The following is a 19322-nucleotide window of genomic DNA, read 5'->3' on the forward strand; positions in this document are numbered from 1 at the left end:
ATAGGGCCCTGGACGCATACATTACAACTCCTGTATGTATTATAGTTGCCATAACAATGGCCCTCTGATGTCCTGCTGCATTCCATCATTTTGGAATTTACACCACTGTAAAACTTCCTTGCTGTAATAAAAATCAGTGTACTGCAGGCAAGCTGCTTACCACTTAAAATTGGGTTGGGATGTCAGTGCTATGAAATCAACCACAGATGTATCTTTAAAATGTATCTTCTTTCCTTTTAAGAGACTTGCTGAATAATGAGTGAAAATCTAAGGAAATATGAAAAATACGTGTTATATACCTAGTCCATGGATTTCTAAACATGGCATAAAAAAAGGTAGACCAAACCTTGGTGAGAGAAGACACAGTTGTTCAGACTTCAAGATCTCGCTGCAGTTGATACATTTTTCTCCCAGTTTTTTTAAATCATTCTGCCAACATGCTTCCTCTACCAGTAGCAATCCCCCTCTGCACAGAGTTCTTGGTTCCCACAAAAGAAATTCAGTAAGCTATGCAGTTCATCCAAATACAGCTAATTTTTTTTTTCAAATGATTGCTATACCTGTCCTGCTTCCTGGAATAGCTGATGGATAAGCATTAATAGAATAAAAATATTCAGAATGCTATAACTGCTAAAGGAATAAAGTTTGAACAGAGATCAAGTGATTTAATGTAATTTGACTTCAAAGGAAAGAGATTTTGATGTTTTCTGTTGTAGAACACTGAAGTTGTGATCAAGAGGCCTAATATAGGAATTAAATCCAAGTATGACAGTCCCAAATACTCCATTAAAACACATATCCATCAAATATTCCATATACTTAGAATATATTTTTAATGTCTCTTTTTTGGGGGTAATCTCTATATGCCCTGTAATTTACAACAGGTAAATCTGTCCTATTTGATCTTGCTACTCATGGCCAGTCCTACTATAGATATTTTACTTATAGGAAAACACCCTGTTCCATAATAAGAACAGTGAAGCAGATGTAGAAAGGGTGTGTTTCAGAAATAGATTACCTGTGCTATTTTCCTGATACTTGTTAACCCACACTAAGCATCCAATTTGTCCCATGGCTATAGGGTTAGCACAAGGTCCATGTACTAATCAAATACAACATAATCTTTATTTTGAGAGCCTTATTTTGGAGCTTTAAGTGTTGTCTAGACCTTTTGCTGGCCATTTTGCATAGGGATTGAGAGAATTAACAAAGCCACAGGTTTTAGAAATCTTTCGCAAAAATGCATAGATCAGCTTCAACTCATTACTATGCATTTTGGGGCCTATTAAATGTATAAGAACTACTTTTCTCATAGATGGTTCTGTAACCTGACATTTTGAATCACCAAATCAAACTCTAGTTAATAACAATATAGGTAAAATTATTTTAATTTTTGTGTGTCAGTGTTGTTGAGTTCTCCTGGGTGAAACCAGCGTGTTAGATTGGCAGCTCTGATGAACCTGGTTTGCTTGCATCAGTAAAACTAAATAGACTATGTGCATTAGTTGAATATCATTTAAGAGTCTGGCTTATGCAGTGCTATATAAAAACCAAGTGCTCTAAACTGTTTTTCATATAACATTCACTGATACAGATGGTAAAGAAATAAATTTGTTCACATAGTCTTTAATTTTCTTCACTATATGCAATTTTGATAATACTAAAACTGTCCTACAGAACTTGAAAGAAAGAAAAGTTATGCATCAGTGATATAGTAAAAGAATGAATTATGTATAATTCAACCCTTCGCCAGTATTATATAGCTGTTCTACGTCCAGTAAAATCCTGAAAACCACATCTGCTAAAGGGTTAGCTTTACTGTATACTAAAGCAAAGGATCAGAATCTCCACTCTATTTTAAGTTTGTATGTTCTACAATAAGTACTCTGCATAAAGACATTTTAAGTAAGAGATCCCAAGTTTGAATTGAGGGAGAACTGAGTAAGATATGATCAGACAGAATTACTGTGGATTTTATTGAACTTTTGAAGAGATTAAGTTTTAAAAAGACACCCAGATTTGAAGATGCATATTCCTCTGCATCTGATCTCTTAAATAGGCTGGTGAGAAAACTATGGGTCAAGATGGTTACAGAGCTGCTGCTTCTCTGCCCAGTCCCTACCCCCTTCTCTCTCCCCAGCTCCCTCCCCCAAAAACACCACTTGCTAGTCTAACAATATGTAAACTTTTACAACTCAATAAAATGTATCAAAGTCAGTCTCTACAATAGCAAAGGACTAACAAATCATGGACACACACGCGCACCCCCCCCCAGTAATACTCATATATATAGTATTGGAATACTTGTAAAACCTTTATATAGAAAAACTAATCCCTCCTTGCCACACCCCCACTTCTTCCAAATAATTTTTCTTGGTTTGGCAGAAGCAGCAATGCATTTGTCCATTAGAGCTAAGACCTCTGCATCCCTGCTTCCAATATCAGCAGAAAGCAGGCAGCCAGGCCTCCTGCCATACTTAGTTCCCTTGAAGTCAAAGGAAATATACTTTGTCTCCTGGCCAGTTACTACAGTGTTGTACATTTGGCTTTCAGAAGACACTCCCCATATTTCCCTAGCAGGAAATGTAGCACTACAGTGGTAGAAACAGGTGGTTTTATGAAAGTGAGAATGGTAAATAGCCTCCTCACCTTGTTGTCTGGGTAATTTTATCATATAAAACTCAGTGTCCTTTTTTTTCTAATTAGGCTGTGTGACTACTGTACTAAATTATACATTTTTCATAGAGGTTTTTATTTTCCCAAATGCAGTTCTTTGTGACTTTGACTTCTTTTGCACATAGCACTACTGGGCTTGTGCCATGCTCAGCAACACCTACTACTTTTGGGGACCTGAGAGCAGCCAATGGCCAAGGACAACAGCGGCGGCGTATTACATCTGTCCAGCCACCTACAGGACTCCAGGAATGGCTGAAGATGTTTCAGGTAAACAACATTTGTAGAACACAAGTAATGATCTGAAATAGTTGAACTCAAGTTTAAAGAAAAAACTTGGTTCTATAAAAGGAGTCAGCTTAATGTGTCCTTAGATGTCTCTTTAACTGATTCTGTGTACTTTTGACAAAATAAATGGATATCAGCTTTAAGTGTAGTTTTCCAATCCAGGTAATTATTGTAGAGCTTCACAAAAAAGGTTGCTTTTCTTAGGTTTTCAGTAAATTAAACTGTATTGTTCAGTACTTTAAAATTTCATGCAAATACAGTCCAGCATTAAATAGGTGCTTTTGTGGCCACAAGCTAATAGATGACATTTTCACTTTGAGACTTGTAAGCATTAGTGCATACTTTGTATCAGTGTGGTTACGGTACTAAATTCATCCCAAATCGGATTTCTTTAACTTGTAACTGGGGTACCTGGATTATAATGCTTTAAAACCTTAGTTATTTAACAGAAATATTTCAGATTAAAGAGAAACTTTGTGTTGGTTTTTACTATCCTTTGTGGTGAATATATCCCCAGTTTGTGCATGTGCATATAATTGAAAAGAAAGGCCAAACAAGAACCCCTCCCCCATTTTCCCCCCTGAACAATGACTACGCAAAGTTACATTGAGCAGGAATTTGCAAAACCAAATTATGAACATATGGCCCCTAGCTAGGAATGGAAACGTGGGTGGACACCAATTTAATTGGGAGCAAAGCCAATAAATTAACTTAAACTTGGTGTGCATTTCATAGACTTGGATTTAGTAGGCCTATGTACTATTTGGATAGGTAATGGCTAACCTTTGACTACTCCCCAATAGCAGTAAATGCAGAGGAGCTAGAATATCTCCTTATATAGATGTCTCTTATTATACAGCATAGTGGTGTGTTTATAAAATACGAAAAGACTGTAGATTTAGAATTAAGCCCAACATATTTTGGTTTTAGTTTTAGGTAGAAGGAATGTTCAGTTTTATCAATGTAAAATAGAGAAGCTGGACTCAATACATAGGAATTATTTCCATTATTATTAGCAGTGAATGTCAGAAGTTTAATGGAAACACAGTAGGTAGAGCAGTAAACTTACTAAACAAACGCTTGGGTAGATAGCATTTTTTAGGCTTGATGTGTATCCCCTGATGTTTTTTTTAGGCTGTTAAGTTATCTCAGGTGTCACATGTTGCACTTAAAATAACCTTTCTTCTTTTAACTGTGTAAATCTGTAATTCATACAAAACTGATACCCAGTTTTGAAATGAAATGTAAATGACCAGGTGATCTGCAAGAACAGATATTAAAACAGAGTTGATAAAGGTTTGCTTCTCCTACAAAGAGGTTGTTTATCCACAAGAATCAGATTCTAGTGGTATATGTGCTACTTCCATCCAGGAAGAGCACACACCAACTGCTGAAACTTCCTTAGCCTGACGAAGGGTTTTTGAACCTGAAAGCTTGCTTAATAACTATTCTCCAACTATTTGGGTTGGTCTAATAAAAGATATAAAATTCACCCAAGGAACCTTGTCTGCCTATGTCCTTAGACCAACACGGCTAAAACCTACACCCCTACTTCCTATATGTAGCTTTTCATAGTACATTGACATTAGCTCCTGAATACTCATTGGTAGAAAGCCTTCATTAGCAATGTAGAAGCAGTACACTGGAAGTATTTTATTGATATCCTTAAATATGTTTAGTTATTCCCATGGTCTTTCTAAATAATTACATAAAACAGACATGTCAACTGAAAGGCTTAGTGCTTCTGGCATAAATCAGTAGTGATGGAGCACAATTTTGGTTAAAAATGAGTGATACAGTTGGTTATTTCTGGGGTGTATAGGATGAACTTGGGAACTTTGTCTGCCAGTCCTGCAGAATCCAGTTCCTGTAAGGGTACAAGTTGCCATGAATGACATTAGGCTACTGAATTTTGTTTTAGTGCTAAGGAAATCAGGTCTTTGTAAAAACGACTGAATCCCTCAATATTTCAGGTCATGATTTCCCACAGAACCTAAAGTTACATTCCCAAATTCTGCTTTAGGCTATCCTGTAAATGCGTGATCACCCAGCAGTTTCTCTTGATTACTTCTGGCACTCCTTTTTATTGTTTACATTTCTGAAATAAGGTCACAGATTTCACAACCTAACATAAGGCTCTCTCAAAATTCTTGTTATTAAGTGGTAGTTGTATCTTGATTAATTCAGGGTCATCTTATTTTGCATTAATCTTTATTGTCATTAATGCTAGAAAAATAAAATACAAAAAAATCTGAAATATTCCAAAAAGTCTTAAAGGAAGTTGGCATTGTGTTAAATGTTGATCTCTTTAGGTATAGTTCAATTGATACAGTTTCTGAGATGACATTTCATAATGTCACTCTTAAAATTTGAATTTTCTCAACCAAATGGAAGAGTTTCCTTCCTTTTTGGTAGAATAGTGCTACTAAATTAATTTAGCAGCCATATCTCATCTGTCATATCACATGCCCATCTGCATTCATAGCGTCTTTGCAAGCAATTTTAAATTGCATTTCCAGACTGATCTGATAGTGAGATGCATTGGTTTGGGATAGAACTGCCTCCTCATCTTAAAGCTGGCATTAATGAGTGGTACTTTAGCAGAGTTAATGTTATTAGAGTCTCTTAACTCCATATTTAGGAGTTTTTTATTAATATTAGTTGCATATAAGTTGCTCCTGCTATTATTTACATGCAAATTGCATCCTCTATTTGACACGGGCTCAGGTCTTTTAATATGACAAATAAAGACCATCCTTGCCTTGAGAAGCTTATCATTTTAGGAAAGAAGCCAATAAGATGAAAAGCATTTGGCAAGTCAGAAGGCAGAGCTGGTTGGAAATTGACCAATGGAACACATCATCCTCAGAAAATGCACGAACATGTTGATTTCAGTGATAACATTCATTAAGAGATAAAAGCTGAAAAACATTTTGATAAGGTCAAAACAGATCAGTTAGATTTTTTTTTTTTAAATAGAATGCTTAGATTTATCATGTTGAACCAATTTCTCTTTTTTAAATTTTTGTCAAAATGGAAATTTTTAAATTTCTTTTTGCAGGAAATTTGATCTGATTTTACTCAGGATCAGAAGTCTTAAAGCTTTCCACATTTCTTGCAAAACAAAAAGTTCCAGTTCCTGTCCAGTTCTACTAGGCCAAGGGTTGTCAACCAGGGGTACATGTATCCCTGGGGGTATTTGAGAAGGCCCTAGCAGGTACACACAGGCGGGCAGGGACGGAGCACCACCACACACCATCCTGTGCTGCTGCACAGGCGCTGCCCACCCAGCTGGACATAGGGGGCAGGCGGAAGCTCCACTCCATGTGTAGCCATACACCACCCCTGCCTCCCCCCTGCTCTGCGTCTAGCTGCCGTGGGTACACTGATCCAAAAAGGCTGAAAACCTCTGTACTAGGCCATCTATCTAGGATAGCAAATCCAACACCCATGCAGGCATTTAGAATAAAGGACTCCTAAGGTTCCTTCCAGCTCACATTTCTACACTTGGGGCAACATCACTTCAAACGTTAAAAATCAACATCACGCCTTCCTTTTCTTTTTTACTTTTACCTTTCTTTCTTGCACATTTTTGTGCAAGTAAAATACCTTTTGTAGTGATAAATTGTGTCTAATGTTTGTGAAACTTTTCCATATGAGTACAGGGAAAGCGGGAATCTGGTATGCTGGGATTCCATTCCTAATAATGCAAATTAGTAGAAGTAATCACTTTGAGGAACAGTTAAACACAACAGCATTGCTGATAGTTGAGACCATTTACTCTCAGCAGTTATGATAATGTTTCTGTTTTGGGTTGCTGCAGTTATTGTAAGGGCTTTCTGGCTCTCCTGGTTAGCAAGAATACTGGCTGTCTCTTTCAGACAGATTCCTGCCCACAGAAATTCATGCACTTGTCATTTCCTGTCTAGTATTCTGCAGTTCTCACTACTTTTATCTACAGAGGATATTCATGAAGAAACAGTGATTGCTACAGAACACAGTGGCCCACTTCCTAAGCAAAATAAGCAGGAAGCTATATTCTGCTAGTGTGCTACAACCTGTACCATCTTAAGCTCCCTCAATTCAAGGTTGTAGTATCTGTGTACAGAGCTATCATGGTGGGATATGTCTGCATTATATCAAATACTGTTTTCTTCAGTAAGCTTGGCTATGTTTATATTGTATGCTGTATTTTTACCCAGACAAAATACAGACTTGAGGGAGATGAAGGACATGTTTTCACCCCACAAACCCACCATTCTGGTACGCTCTTCCAGAGGGAAAGGAGGCCTTCTCTCTGTCTTCAGGTTTCTCTGTAAGACGCACCTTAACCCCAATGTTCCCTTAAAAATTTTCAGTAGTAATTCATAGAACCGTAAGATTAAACCAAAAAATTAGTATCGTGCTCAAATTATTGGACCCAGAGTAGATGAAAGATCCCATTGTCCCCATCTACAATGTGTATTTTAATTCACAGACAGAGCTTCATGTGGTTTAGAGCTGTATGCATCTTGACAGACAGACATAGGGGGTAGGACAAAACAAAGAAGAGGAAGAGCAAAAGGGGGGCACAACTGCATTTTTGATGGAGGAAAAGAGGTGCTGATGATCTTGGAGACTGACAGCTCCTGAAATTGAGGTTGGAAGTGGCCAGGGTTGGAATTTGACAGATTTATTAAATGAACTCCAATGTAATGAAACTTTCCTCCTAGAAACTTTTAAGGCATTTAAAGTGCTTTAGGAGCTGCTATTGCAAGAGTCCCTGTTGAGTTTGCAACCTGAACAGGCATGAATCCTACAGTTAATTTTCTCTAAGATAAACAAAAATAAACCACTAGAAATGAAGCTCTCTCTAATTTGTATTGAATTTAACTTTTAAGATAAAACGAGTAATAGTCAATTTTACAGATGCATTGAAAGGATACAGCTTAGTGCTTTCAAAATTATACAGTTTACAGGGGACCACCTGGTAGCAATCCAGAGCATCTGGGCAGCATGCCAGGTGTCTCAGAATCCTCTGGTCAACTAAAATATTTGAAATTTTGCACCACTGCCTGGCACCAATTTACTTTCCTTCCACTGTTGTTCTTAATAAAAGCCACACACTTACTGCCTTCCTTCTCTCTCTGCTGAATGGTGTATCTGTCATTTTTTTGCAAATAGGTCAATCAGTGGAGCACAGAAATGCTAATACAGTGGAGACAATATCATTCCCCCCATTATCAGAAATATTTGTGCTTATCTGGCAAGACTACTTCTTCTAACAAAATGTTATACGCTAAACAAACATTTTCCTCAGAGATCCTTTATTGACTATTACTAGTTTATTTAAAAAGAAAATGAAAGACCAAAGGGGAGTGCTCCCTAGGGTAAACTTCTTTGAGCAGCTGACTCCTTGAAAGGGCCTTAAGATTGTTGCCTCTAGCCAACCTATAATGCTGAAGGAACAGATTTTACTGTCTTAAAATATGTTTTTCCATTTGAAGATATTAAGTTTATTCATTAGAGTCTCTCATATCCCCTCCACTTAGTTTATAAAATTTAACATAGAACTAAGTGTAAGAGAATAGGGCTTGCTTATAGTATGAAATCCTGCCATCAGAATTTAGGAGCTATTGGCAAGTTTATATAAATTAACAACTGCTGCAAACACTTACCACAGCATAAATGTATGGTATTCAAGTTCCTTGCCTATTTTTTTGTTTATTAACTGTTACAAGCAAGCTTATACTAGAATGGCTTTGGAAATTCATGTTTAATAAATGGATTAGACAGCTGCAGTATAGTTTCCCTTAATTTTCCTGTTATTTCAGAGTTGATTAAAAACTTTAATCTAGTCTATCAAACATCTGTGCATAGTGTGCAGTAATACCTTTGGTCTTTGTTTTAAATGTCCCACCATATCTCAAAAATGTTCCATCCAACCAACTCTATCTCATCAGTTGTGAGCTGGGAGTGCTACCACTCAGGTTTCTGACATCCTCCAACCCTTGCCAATGGCCACCGGCCACCATTAAAATGAGTGAAGTCAGAAACTAATTTTCCTGATATTTGAGTTGAAAAAGAAATAAAAATAAAACCTCAAAGTATAATATGTTTACATCACAGAGAAATAAATACATATTCATCCTTAATATTTCTCATGTGTGCCTAGTCACTACAGCACATGCAGCTAGCAATTATATTCAAATCTAAAGAATGCAGTAGTATACATTGTGATAAATCCAGGTCTTGAGGTACCAGGGCAAGGAGGTATATGAATCTTAACATCTAAGGTATTCTTGGGTTTTTTTAGATTTCATTTAGTCCCTTAACATAACTTTAATGTAATTTGTATGTGTTGATTTACTTGTGCATGTCACTCCAGAAGAACCCATATGTTCAAACGTATTAATATGAATATATTCACAAAGCACTGTGATATCTCATTTTCTGTCTTCTCAGACTTTGTTCATGCTCTAATTCTGTTCTAAATCAGTTAACACTTTTTTTTTCCTCTGGAAATTGTTTTTTTTTTCCTTAAATTGTTTTTGCATAACAAATCAAAATCCTTTGATGAGCACAGATGAGTTTGAGAAAGACATGCTTGTCAGATGTGAAGTATATTCAGTTATTAATTTTTTTGCAAATGATGCTGCTAATCTGCTGTACTCTCAGATGAGTGCCTTATTAAAACCATCAGATTTTATGGTGCCCATTAGTAAGAATGCAAAGTAAGAAAATTACCAGTCAAAATTCCCTGTTTACTCAGTAATGTAAATTGATATTTACAAAATAAAGTATTGGTTTACAGCCGGGATTCTGAAATATAACATTGTGGCAAATAAACACATAGCAGTAATAAGCAGATGATAAGCAAAGCAATACATTTTAGAGAACTTCCTATTTTTTCCTCTTTACTTGAAGTTTTTGGTTTACCTAGTTCAACTTCAGTGTTTGAAAAGGGACATCTCATTTGAACACTCACTGAAATGAGCACTTTGAAAATAATGCACATTTTAAAATAATGTACAGTTTTTAACTGTTCATTTTGCATTATCTGTGTAATAGTTCAAATAGCTACATTATTGTATTGGTACTTGAGCTTGCCATTCAGAATACTTTGGATCAGTATTCTTTTGTTTAATTATAAGTTATTAGAAAACACCCATTAGACTTTGTGCAACTGAATACACTACGCTATAGATGGCCTGCACCCATTCTTGTTAATTTCTTGTATGGTTTTGCTTGTTTTTGGCGGGGGGTTGGCCAAGCAGCTTTATAAAACTTGACAATATACCAAACTAATACAAACAGGGAACATATTTTTCTTTCTCACAGAGCTGGAGTGGACCAGAAAAGTTACTTGCTTTAGATGAACTCATAGATAGTTGTGAACCAACACAAGTGAAACACATGATGCAAGTGATTGAGCCCCAGTTTCAACGAGACTTCATTTCCTTGCTCCCAAAAGAGGTGAGGATTATCAGTTAATACTGGGCTGCGGGTACTGTTTGACTATGTAACGCATCATCTGCCACCTTTAAACACTTGCATGCTAATTATGGTATTCAGTATTGTCAGTGTAACACTGTTAATTGGTGTTAAAGAGGGCTGCAAGTTGACAAACTGCCATGACTTAATAATGTAATTCTCAGATTAATGTATGTTTATGAGCTAAGGGCCAGATTTTTAAAGAATTTAGGTGCCTAAAGATCCAGATAGGTACTCTTATTTAAAAAAATAATCCCACTAAGCACCCACTTGCATCCTTAAGCACCTTAAATACCTTTAAAAATCTGGCTCTAGATGATTTCCTTTCTACTATTGGAATAATGTCTTTGTTGCCATGTGTTTCATTGCATTTTTCTATTTGGTTCTATTTTCTTTAAGAGCCTTCAGGTTATGCAGTGTTTTACTTCTAGCTGACTTGCCAGATTTAATTTTATGAATCTTCTGTATCAACATTGCATACTTATTTATCTAAATCCCAGCACATTTTAAAGAGATAAAAACACAACAAAACAGAAAACCCAAACTATCTCTTTAGATAAATATTAAGAATATACTTTTATGATGCATAAGCATGTTATTAAATCCACATTGAGTAGGCATGTTGTTAATATTTATTTATTTGAGAGAACTTGAAAATTTCTGGGGAATCCGTAAGCTCAGCCAGTCACATCAGAGCCTGTCATGTCAATGGGGAGCAACCTCTAGATACAGAAGCCTTCCTTGAGAAGAGTCAAAAGAATGTGAAAGTCATATCACAACTGGACTAAACTGTTGTGAGATGGCTACGTAAACTCCAGACTTGATTTTACAGTTACCATAATGGACTTAATTGTGACTGGTTTTTACAGTGTGCCTTGACTGCTAGGGTTGGTATGGTTTGGGGGCTATTTTTCAGTTTTGCTTTCATTTGTTTTTTGGTGGGTTGTTTTTGGAGAGGGACATGGGGGGGAAGGGGCAGGGGAATGGTGCTAGTTTGGTGCCAACAGTACTACTGTATGATACTTAGTGTTTTTCACTACTAAAATATTGTTGCCTGATTTTTTAATAAGAAACTTGGATCTTAGGAACAAATTCTCATTTCTTATTCTGGTGTTATTATGTGGTCCATCATTTTTCATATGTCCTTAATGTTTACTATTCTATGACTCTTCCCTGTTGTACTTCAGAGTAAGCTGTGTATTTTTAATATTTAGATGTACGTGGCCCTATTCTTCCTCTCATTGCTAGCATTGGGTTTTTCATGACTCTGGAATATGCCAGAGCTTTCTCCTGGGGTTTGCTGGTTTGCTTTTGTTTGACAGTGGAAGTTATGTATGCTGTGAATATTAAGTTAATCGTCAAGGTACACGCATCAAATATTGACAGAAGTGTTTTCTATGGCAACCTGCTCCTTTGGAATTCCTCCTTGTATGCGAGGAATACTGCAGGAGAGGAAATGCGACAAGCCAGAGAAACTGCTCTAAGGATCAGTTAGGAAGGGGAGTAGTACACCTTGAAAGGATGGGGAATATTTTAACTTCTACTGTTTAGAAAAGTGAAAAGTTGGATACATGTAATGCATATTAACAAAAGGTTATACTGTTCTCACATGATTTAGCAGCAAAACGAATCCAACTGTGATTAGTACTTATCTTATGTATTGCTTATGCTGCCCTCTTAAAGAGAGACTTACATACTAGGGGGATACTCTTTATATATAAAAAGTATTCTACTTACCCGTAATTCTCTTTCATTTTTCTGAATATTTAAATAACTTGTGTTTACTTCTTTCCAGGAAGCCTGTTTCTTTTGCTTACTGAAATTTGAACATTGCTAAGTTTGTTTCATTTCAGCAATATTTATAGTTACCTGCTATATCTAAGTACATAACACGGTGATTATATTCCTGGTTTTCTGGCTAACCAGAAAGTAAAGATGATTTGCATAGAAAAGATCTTATTCAGAGGTCTTCAACAATGCAAAGAGATACAGTAAAGGAATAACGAAATAACCATTTCTATTCTTGCAGGTTTTCCCTTATATGACAGAATCCCTTTTAAGTGAAAGGCAGCCTAGTTATTTGAGACTGAGATATACTGCCTGTTGCTTTTCCTATTAAAATATTAGAATTGTTTGATTTGACTGGATCAAAACCAGATCTTAAGTTTAAAGGTTTTCCTCTCAAATATGCCCCAGTGTAATTAAAAACGATAGGTGTGCGATGCATAAATGTTACTAGATAGGATCCATTATAGCACTAGTCCTTACCATAAAATACAGAGTTCTGGTAGCAGAGGCCCTATTTTTGTTCTGGCAAAATTGTTTTTACGACTACACCAGAGTATTGAGAGGAAGGTATACCACCTAACCACCTGTAATGTGATTTCACCCCAGGTTCAGTTCTGGTTGGGTGCATGTAGATTAGGAAAATAGGATCAATCTTAAAGCCTCATAGCTGGCATCTTTTTACAAATCCCCCTTTAAATAAATCGTTTCACTTAATGTAGACAGGGAAGTTGCATTTTTAAAAATATGATCTTCTCTGACCTTATCGTTCTCTGATCCAAAGAAAAAGACTGATATATTTTTGTTCCAAACTTTATTGCAGTTGAATGCCTAAGATGACTGCTGTCTGTAACTCAGTGATTTTTTTAACATAACTAGTTGTATGAATCGCCTCTCAAAACTGTTCCTTCCACAGTGATCTGTAAGATATTGAGATAGATCTGCCTCTTGGGATTTCTTTCTACTGTTTCTGATGGTTTTTCATTTTCAATGATCGGATGTATATAGCATTTTACTCCTGTCAGCAGGGCCCTGAATGTCCTCCACAATAGATGTGCTCTGTTCCTCCTTAGTATTAACTTTCAGGAGTGTATAACTTCAAAATGCATAACTGATGGAGAATATACATAGTTGTTGGGTTTTATTATGGTCACCATATGGTTTAACTCAGCCAACTGGTGTCCGAATCTTCTAAATAACCTCTAATTTTATCATCTAGATAAGCTCAACTTTCATGTTATCTGTCAATGCTAAAGGAATTTAATATGGCACATGCATTGTTGTGGCATGCTGAGATCTATATGAATACGATGTATAACATCCATTCTTTATCCCAGTCCATAAAACACCTCATAAAATTCTTTAAGAATATTTTGCATTCTGTTCAGTAAACAAATTATAGACCTGTTTGATGTAGTGCATTTCCAGATTGTTCTCAGTCTCAAGCATAATTCACTATTCAAGCACTGTGGATTGGTATTTGGAATAACAATGTTAACTCTCCTCCATTGGTGTTTATTATCTATGCTCAGTATATGAAACAAACTTAAGTTTTTTGTTTTATCATGGGACCGTCACCTTATTTTTTATATTTGCTGTAGAAATGTTGTGGTTGACACCAGTATCTGTTTAGATATCTGTTGGTTGTTTCTATTGCTACATCCTGTTTCTGTCACTGTTTACCCTTGTGGTTTGGGTACATGCCTCGATGTGGATTTTTAATTAGAATTATTTTTTTTTCCAGTTTGTTGGGTCACAGATTTTTCAAAGTCCTAGCAAAAAAATAGTGTCAATGTGGATATTAATTATACTGCAAATAAGGCTCTTCTCTAATTTACCTATTAACCATTTAACATTCACATGGCTTTTCTGTATAGTTCTATAACAATTGTCTCACCTGGTAGCTATTTTCTTTTAAAGCAAATGTATTACCAAGTGACATTCTTGCTTAGATCAGGGTACTAAAATATTTTTTTGCTAACTTCTGCAGTCCCTTTCATGTTTCCTCTTGAATGTATTGCAGTTCTCAAATGCTTCTGGCCTTGTTTGATAGTTTAATTTATTGTTTTAATATATCTACTTTGTCTGTATCTCAGCCTCGGTAATGTGAATATAAAATTAAAAAAGAGAATGTGAATAGGTTTAATCTCCTGCCTTTTGCAGCTGGCACTATATGTGCTTTCATTCCTGGAACCCAAGGACCTTCTGCAAGCAGCACAGACATGCCGCTACTGGAGAATCCTGGCTGAGGATAATCTTCTGTGGAGGGAGAAATGCAAAGAGGAGGGTAAGATTCTGCAAAATAGAAATTTAATAGTGAAGGAAGCACTTTGCTGTGAAGCAGTTATTGGCATTTATCCTCAGTTATATAAGAAGCTAGAAATTTTGAGAAAGGTATTAAGCAAACTGCATGTATTGTTGCTATTAGTGATGGTCATCCTATGTAATGTGTATCCTTATTGAAAGCATGCATTGGGACATTCATTTTAAAAGTTAAATGAGACTAGTGTTTCTATGATTTTCTTGTGTGATCTCTATATGCTGTATTTTGTATATAATACATGAAATTGTTTAGAGTTATTTTACACTCAAACTATTCCAGTACAGTTAATTTACTTAACAAGTAAAGAGAGAAAAGAAAGAAAGTGTCTTTATAGAGTAGGGATGGGAAAAATATGGCCTGCGGGCCGGATCTGGCCCACCAGGCCATTCTATCCACCATGCGAGGCCCCTAAAAAATTTAGAAAATTTATTATCTGCCCCTGGCTGCCTGTCAAAGATGACAAGGTACCAGCAGAAGCAGGACCCAGGGAGAGCCAGCAGGAAGACCCAGCAGTCACAGCAGCAAGGCCTGCCCAGCCCTGCCTCCCTGCCCCCCAAGCTCCAACCAGCCTCTGCCTAGCAGAGGCTTCTGGCCTGGAAACCCTGGGGCTGTTCCCCGCCCTCATGCAACACAGCTAAGAATGTGCGGAGGGAGGGGAGGACCACTGGCAATTGCCCCAGTCCTTGGGGCCAGGCCAGGTCCTGCTGCCTCCTGAAGTCCCAGCAATACAGCTGGGAACCACATGGTACTAGAGCGGCTGGCAGGTGGGCAGGGGAGTGGAGAGAAGCAACGGCAGTAGTTGGGAAAGCAGGGAAATGGCAGTTGTAGTGGTGGCAGGCAGGAGTGCAGTGACAGCTGGGGAGAAGCACGGGGCCCACACCAGTGCCCCAGGGCCAGGGCTGGCAGGGGCCCAGGGCAGGGCAGCTGGACTGCAGGGCCCAAGCCATCTCTGTCCCGCTTTCTGCTGGCACAACCTGGCCCAGCTCCGTAGAATCCCTGCCAGCAGCCAGCCCACACCCCATGCTCCTGCTGCCGCACCCTGGGCCTCTGCTGGCCCTGGCCCTGGCCCTGAGGCACTGGTGCAGGCCCTGTTCTCCCACCCAGCTGTTGCTGTGCTCCCACCCACTGCCACTCACCCTGTTGCCACTGCACCCACCATTTCCCCACTTTCCCTTCCACTACTGCTGCTTCTCTACACCCCCTCCACCCAGCTGTTCCAGCACCACATTGTTCCTGGCTGCATGGCCAGGTCCACAGAACACAGCAGGAGCTGGCCCGGCCTGGCCCCCACAATTCCCGGCTAGCTCTGTGCACTGCCAGCCAGGTTGGGCCGGCTCCTGCTGCATTCTGTGGACCCAGCTGGCAACCGTGTGGTGCTGGAGTGTCGAGTGGGGGGTGGGACAGGGAATGGCAGAGGCGGCAAGCAGAAAGGTAGGGAAGTGGCAAGAGAAGGGCAGTGGTGGCAGATGGGGGTGCGGGGAAGGAAAGGGGGAAGTGGCAGTGAACGAGTAGGCAGGAGAGCAAGGCCCGAGTTGATGGCCCAGGGCCAGGGGTGGCAGGAGTGCTGAGCCCAGGCTGGCAGGAGCTCTGGCAGGGGCTCCACCTGCCATGGGCCCTAAGCACCCTGAGATCTCACGGCCTGCTTCTGCTGTTGATGGCAGGAGCCGTGGGCACCCCCCCCATGCACACCCCAGCCCCACTCTCACACTCCCGCCACCCTCCCCCTCCACACATGCTACAGCCATCCCCAGCCACCCTCCCCGCACACCGTCACATACCCCCACATATTCACACACACACCCACACCCTCCCCCACACCTGACATACACACTTACCCACAGCCCCCCACAAACCTATGCCCACACACCCACACCCACACTTCCCCCACAATATACAAGAGTAAGACTTCATTTTAAGCTATTATACAATCACCTCTATGTATACTACACAAACACAAGTAAATCAGGACAAAAATATTTTTTGAAATCAAATTAATTAATGTTTTAGTAAATGTTTGATTTTTAGAATATAAGTTGGTATTCTTCTGGTTCCAAGATGGCAGACCCCCTTGCCAAAAGCAGTACTGCCAGGGACAAGAGGAGGGACTTGTTGTGGTGAAGCTCGGGGGTTAAGGACTTCTGGCCCGAAGATGGTGACCAGGGGGCAGGGCACATGTCAAGGGGTGGGGTTCCCCCTGTAGCCCTTGACAGCTTGCCAAAACTCGGTAAGCGGCCCTCCAGCCAAAATAATTGCCCGTCCCTGTTATAAAGTCTGGGTACAGTGACGCATACCAACAAAGAGAAAGTGATGAACAATGAGATTGCACAAAGGGCTGAAATGTGAAATTGGTAAAGGCAAAAGCCAGTATTTCTGCAAGCTAGTAACAATAAAGGAAAATAGACCAATATGGTAGCAAGTGAGAAGAGAGGTCATTAGACTTGGTGTCAGTTGCATGCTAAACGAACAGGGCTTTTTCAAAGTTGTATCTTTAAAGAAAAGGATTGCTTAAGCACCTCAAAGGCATTGGGTTCCACAAATAAGAGATGGTACTGTCTGCATGTGCACATTAGTTAGGAAGAATTGCAAAGAAGGCAAGATTTGGGAAATGACTTGGGTGGCTAAAACAGCTGGCTTGCAAAGGGCCATAAAAAAACAGCTAAGATCTTGGAGAGTTTGGAAAATGTGTAGATGTGTTTTTACCCAGAATTGTGCGAAGAGGAAAGCAGTTGGGAGGTGAACTCAGTGCCTGCTGTGAATTTAGTCAGAGTGACTTGAGGGCAGTGTCGTGGACCTTGGACATGCTGCCATAGAGAAGTTAGGAACACTCATGCCCCTCTGTTGCAGCCAGCACAAATTCCCCTCCTCAGCAGCAATTGGCATTGAAAGAAGCAGCAGCTGTAGCAACAGGGATGAGAGAAATGGCTGAAGTTGGTTGAAGTTGCTGCTGCTACAGCTGCAGCAGCATGGTATTCCTGCACTTAGCTGCTGTGCGTATAGACTCCCCAGAGGAGGTGAGGGGCTTATGTCCCATTTTAATGTCCTCTTTAACTTGAATTCTAGTGCCTGGGGCTGGTGTCCCACTCCCCCACCTCTAGTTATGCTACTGCATTGTGGTGGCACAACTGAGAAGAGGGAGACAATGGAGTGGAGGGTGGGCAGAGGGGGTCAGAAATGATTCAGAACTTTTAAGGCTTGGAAGTTAAGATCAATTAGAAGTTTGCAATTAAGTTTGCAAATTGGAAGTTTGCAATTAAGATCAAAAGCATGGCCAGACAGGAGAAACCAGCTCTGCTTAAAAGAGTACTTCAGTCTTCTAAGTCCTTAATAATATGAAAGTAGAGTTGATTCAAGATTTGCCAATAGAGGTATCAGAAAATGAATGGAGAGATTGATGATGAGCACTGAAGTTCATCTTTCACTTCTTTGCCCTTTCATTCACAAAACCAAGTGACTGGGCAGAAAAGTAGCTAATAAAGTTCAATGTTGATAAGTGCAAAATAGCTGCAAAACAGCACACAAGGGGAAAAATAACATTAACTTTATGTACAAGATGCTGTGCTCCCAACTGGCAGCCATGACTCAGGAAAGAGACATTGGAGTCGTTGTAGATATTTAATTTAAAACCTTGATTCAATGTGCAGCTTCAAGCAAAAAAGCCACTAAAATGTTGGGCATCATTAAAAAGGGAATTGGAAACAAATTGGAAAATATCATCTTGCCACCATACAAAAACATGGTGTGCCCATATCTTGAATTTGGTGTTCAGTTCTGGTCTCCACATCTCAAAAAGCATGACTGGAAGAGGTACAGAGAAGGGCAATCAAGATGAGCAGTTGCCACACCAGGAGAGACTGCAAGGTCCTAATAATTCAGTTTAAAATGGAGAAAGCTGAAGAGGAGAGATCTAGAAAATCATAAATAGTGTGGACAAAGTGAATAGTGTCTCATTCACCAAGTCCAAGAAAACACAATTTAGGGGGCATCCACTGAAATTAGCAGGAGACAGATTTAAACCAAACAAAAGGAATTTAACACATCCCACATTTAACTGGGAGTCTTTGCTACATGAAACTGTAGAAGCAGATAGTATAATCAGGCCCAAAAAGGGATTAGACAAATTCATAGAGGACAGGTTCAGTAACGGTTATTAAATGACCTGGGCAGGCTCAGCAAATGGGCAGACGAGAACCTGATGGTGTTTAACACTGAAAAATGCAAGGTTCTCCACCTTGAGGAAAACCCTGCAGCATCCTTATAGGCTCGGCAGTGCTACACTGGCTAGCACTACGGAAGAAAGGGACTTGGGGTCATCACTGACCACAAGATGAACATGAGCCTTCACTGCGATGCTGCAGCTAGTAAAGCGACCAAAACGCTGGCTTGCATCCATAGATGCTTCTCAAGCAAATCCCAGGACGTCATTTTCTCGTACTCGGCCTTGGTGAGGCCGCAGCTGGAGTACTGCATCCAGTTTTAGGCCCCACAATTCAAAAACGATGTGGAGAAGCTTGAGAGAGTCCAGAGAAGAGCCACACACATGATCAGAGGTCTGGAAAACAGACCTTACAATGACAGGCTGAGAGCTATGGGGCTCTTTAGCCTGGAAAAGCATAGGCTCAGGGGTGATCTGATGGCCGCCTATAAGTTTATCGGGGTGACCACCAGTATCTGGGGAAACGTTTGTTCACCAGAGCACCCCAAGGGATGATGAGGTAGAACAGCCTGCCATCGGAGGTGGCTCAAGCACCTACATTGAACACCTTCAAGAAAAAATTGGATG

At 39.4% G+C, this 19322-nt stretch overlaps 1 protein-coding gene across 3 annotated transcripts in view; it reads left to right on the forward strand.

Moving 5' to 3' along the window:
• The window catches only part of FBXW7 (F-box and WD repeat domain containing 7), a 279170-nt gene that overhangs the window by 243142 nt on the left and 16706 nt on the right, over positions 1-19322 (forward strand). For all 3 annotated transcript variants that reach the window (XM_059721977.1, XM_019481498.2, XM_006273079.3), the window contains 3 exons: positions 2802-2943; positions 10282-10416; positions 14383-14506. In XM_059721977.1, coding sequence (XP_059577960.1) covers positions 2802-2943; positions 10282-10416; positions 14383-14506 — 401 coding nt within the window. The remainder of the gene's footprint in view (positions 1-2801; positions 2944-10281; positions 10417-14382; positions 14507-19322) is intronic.

This window comes from Alligator mississippiensis, chromosome 2 (assembly GCF_030867095.1).
Source record: "Alligator mississippiensis isolate rAllMis1 chromosome 2, rAllMis1, whole genome shotgun sequence".
NCBI lineage: Eukaryota > Metazoa > Chordata > Crocodylia > Alligatoridae > Alligator > Alligator mississippiensis.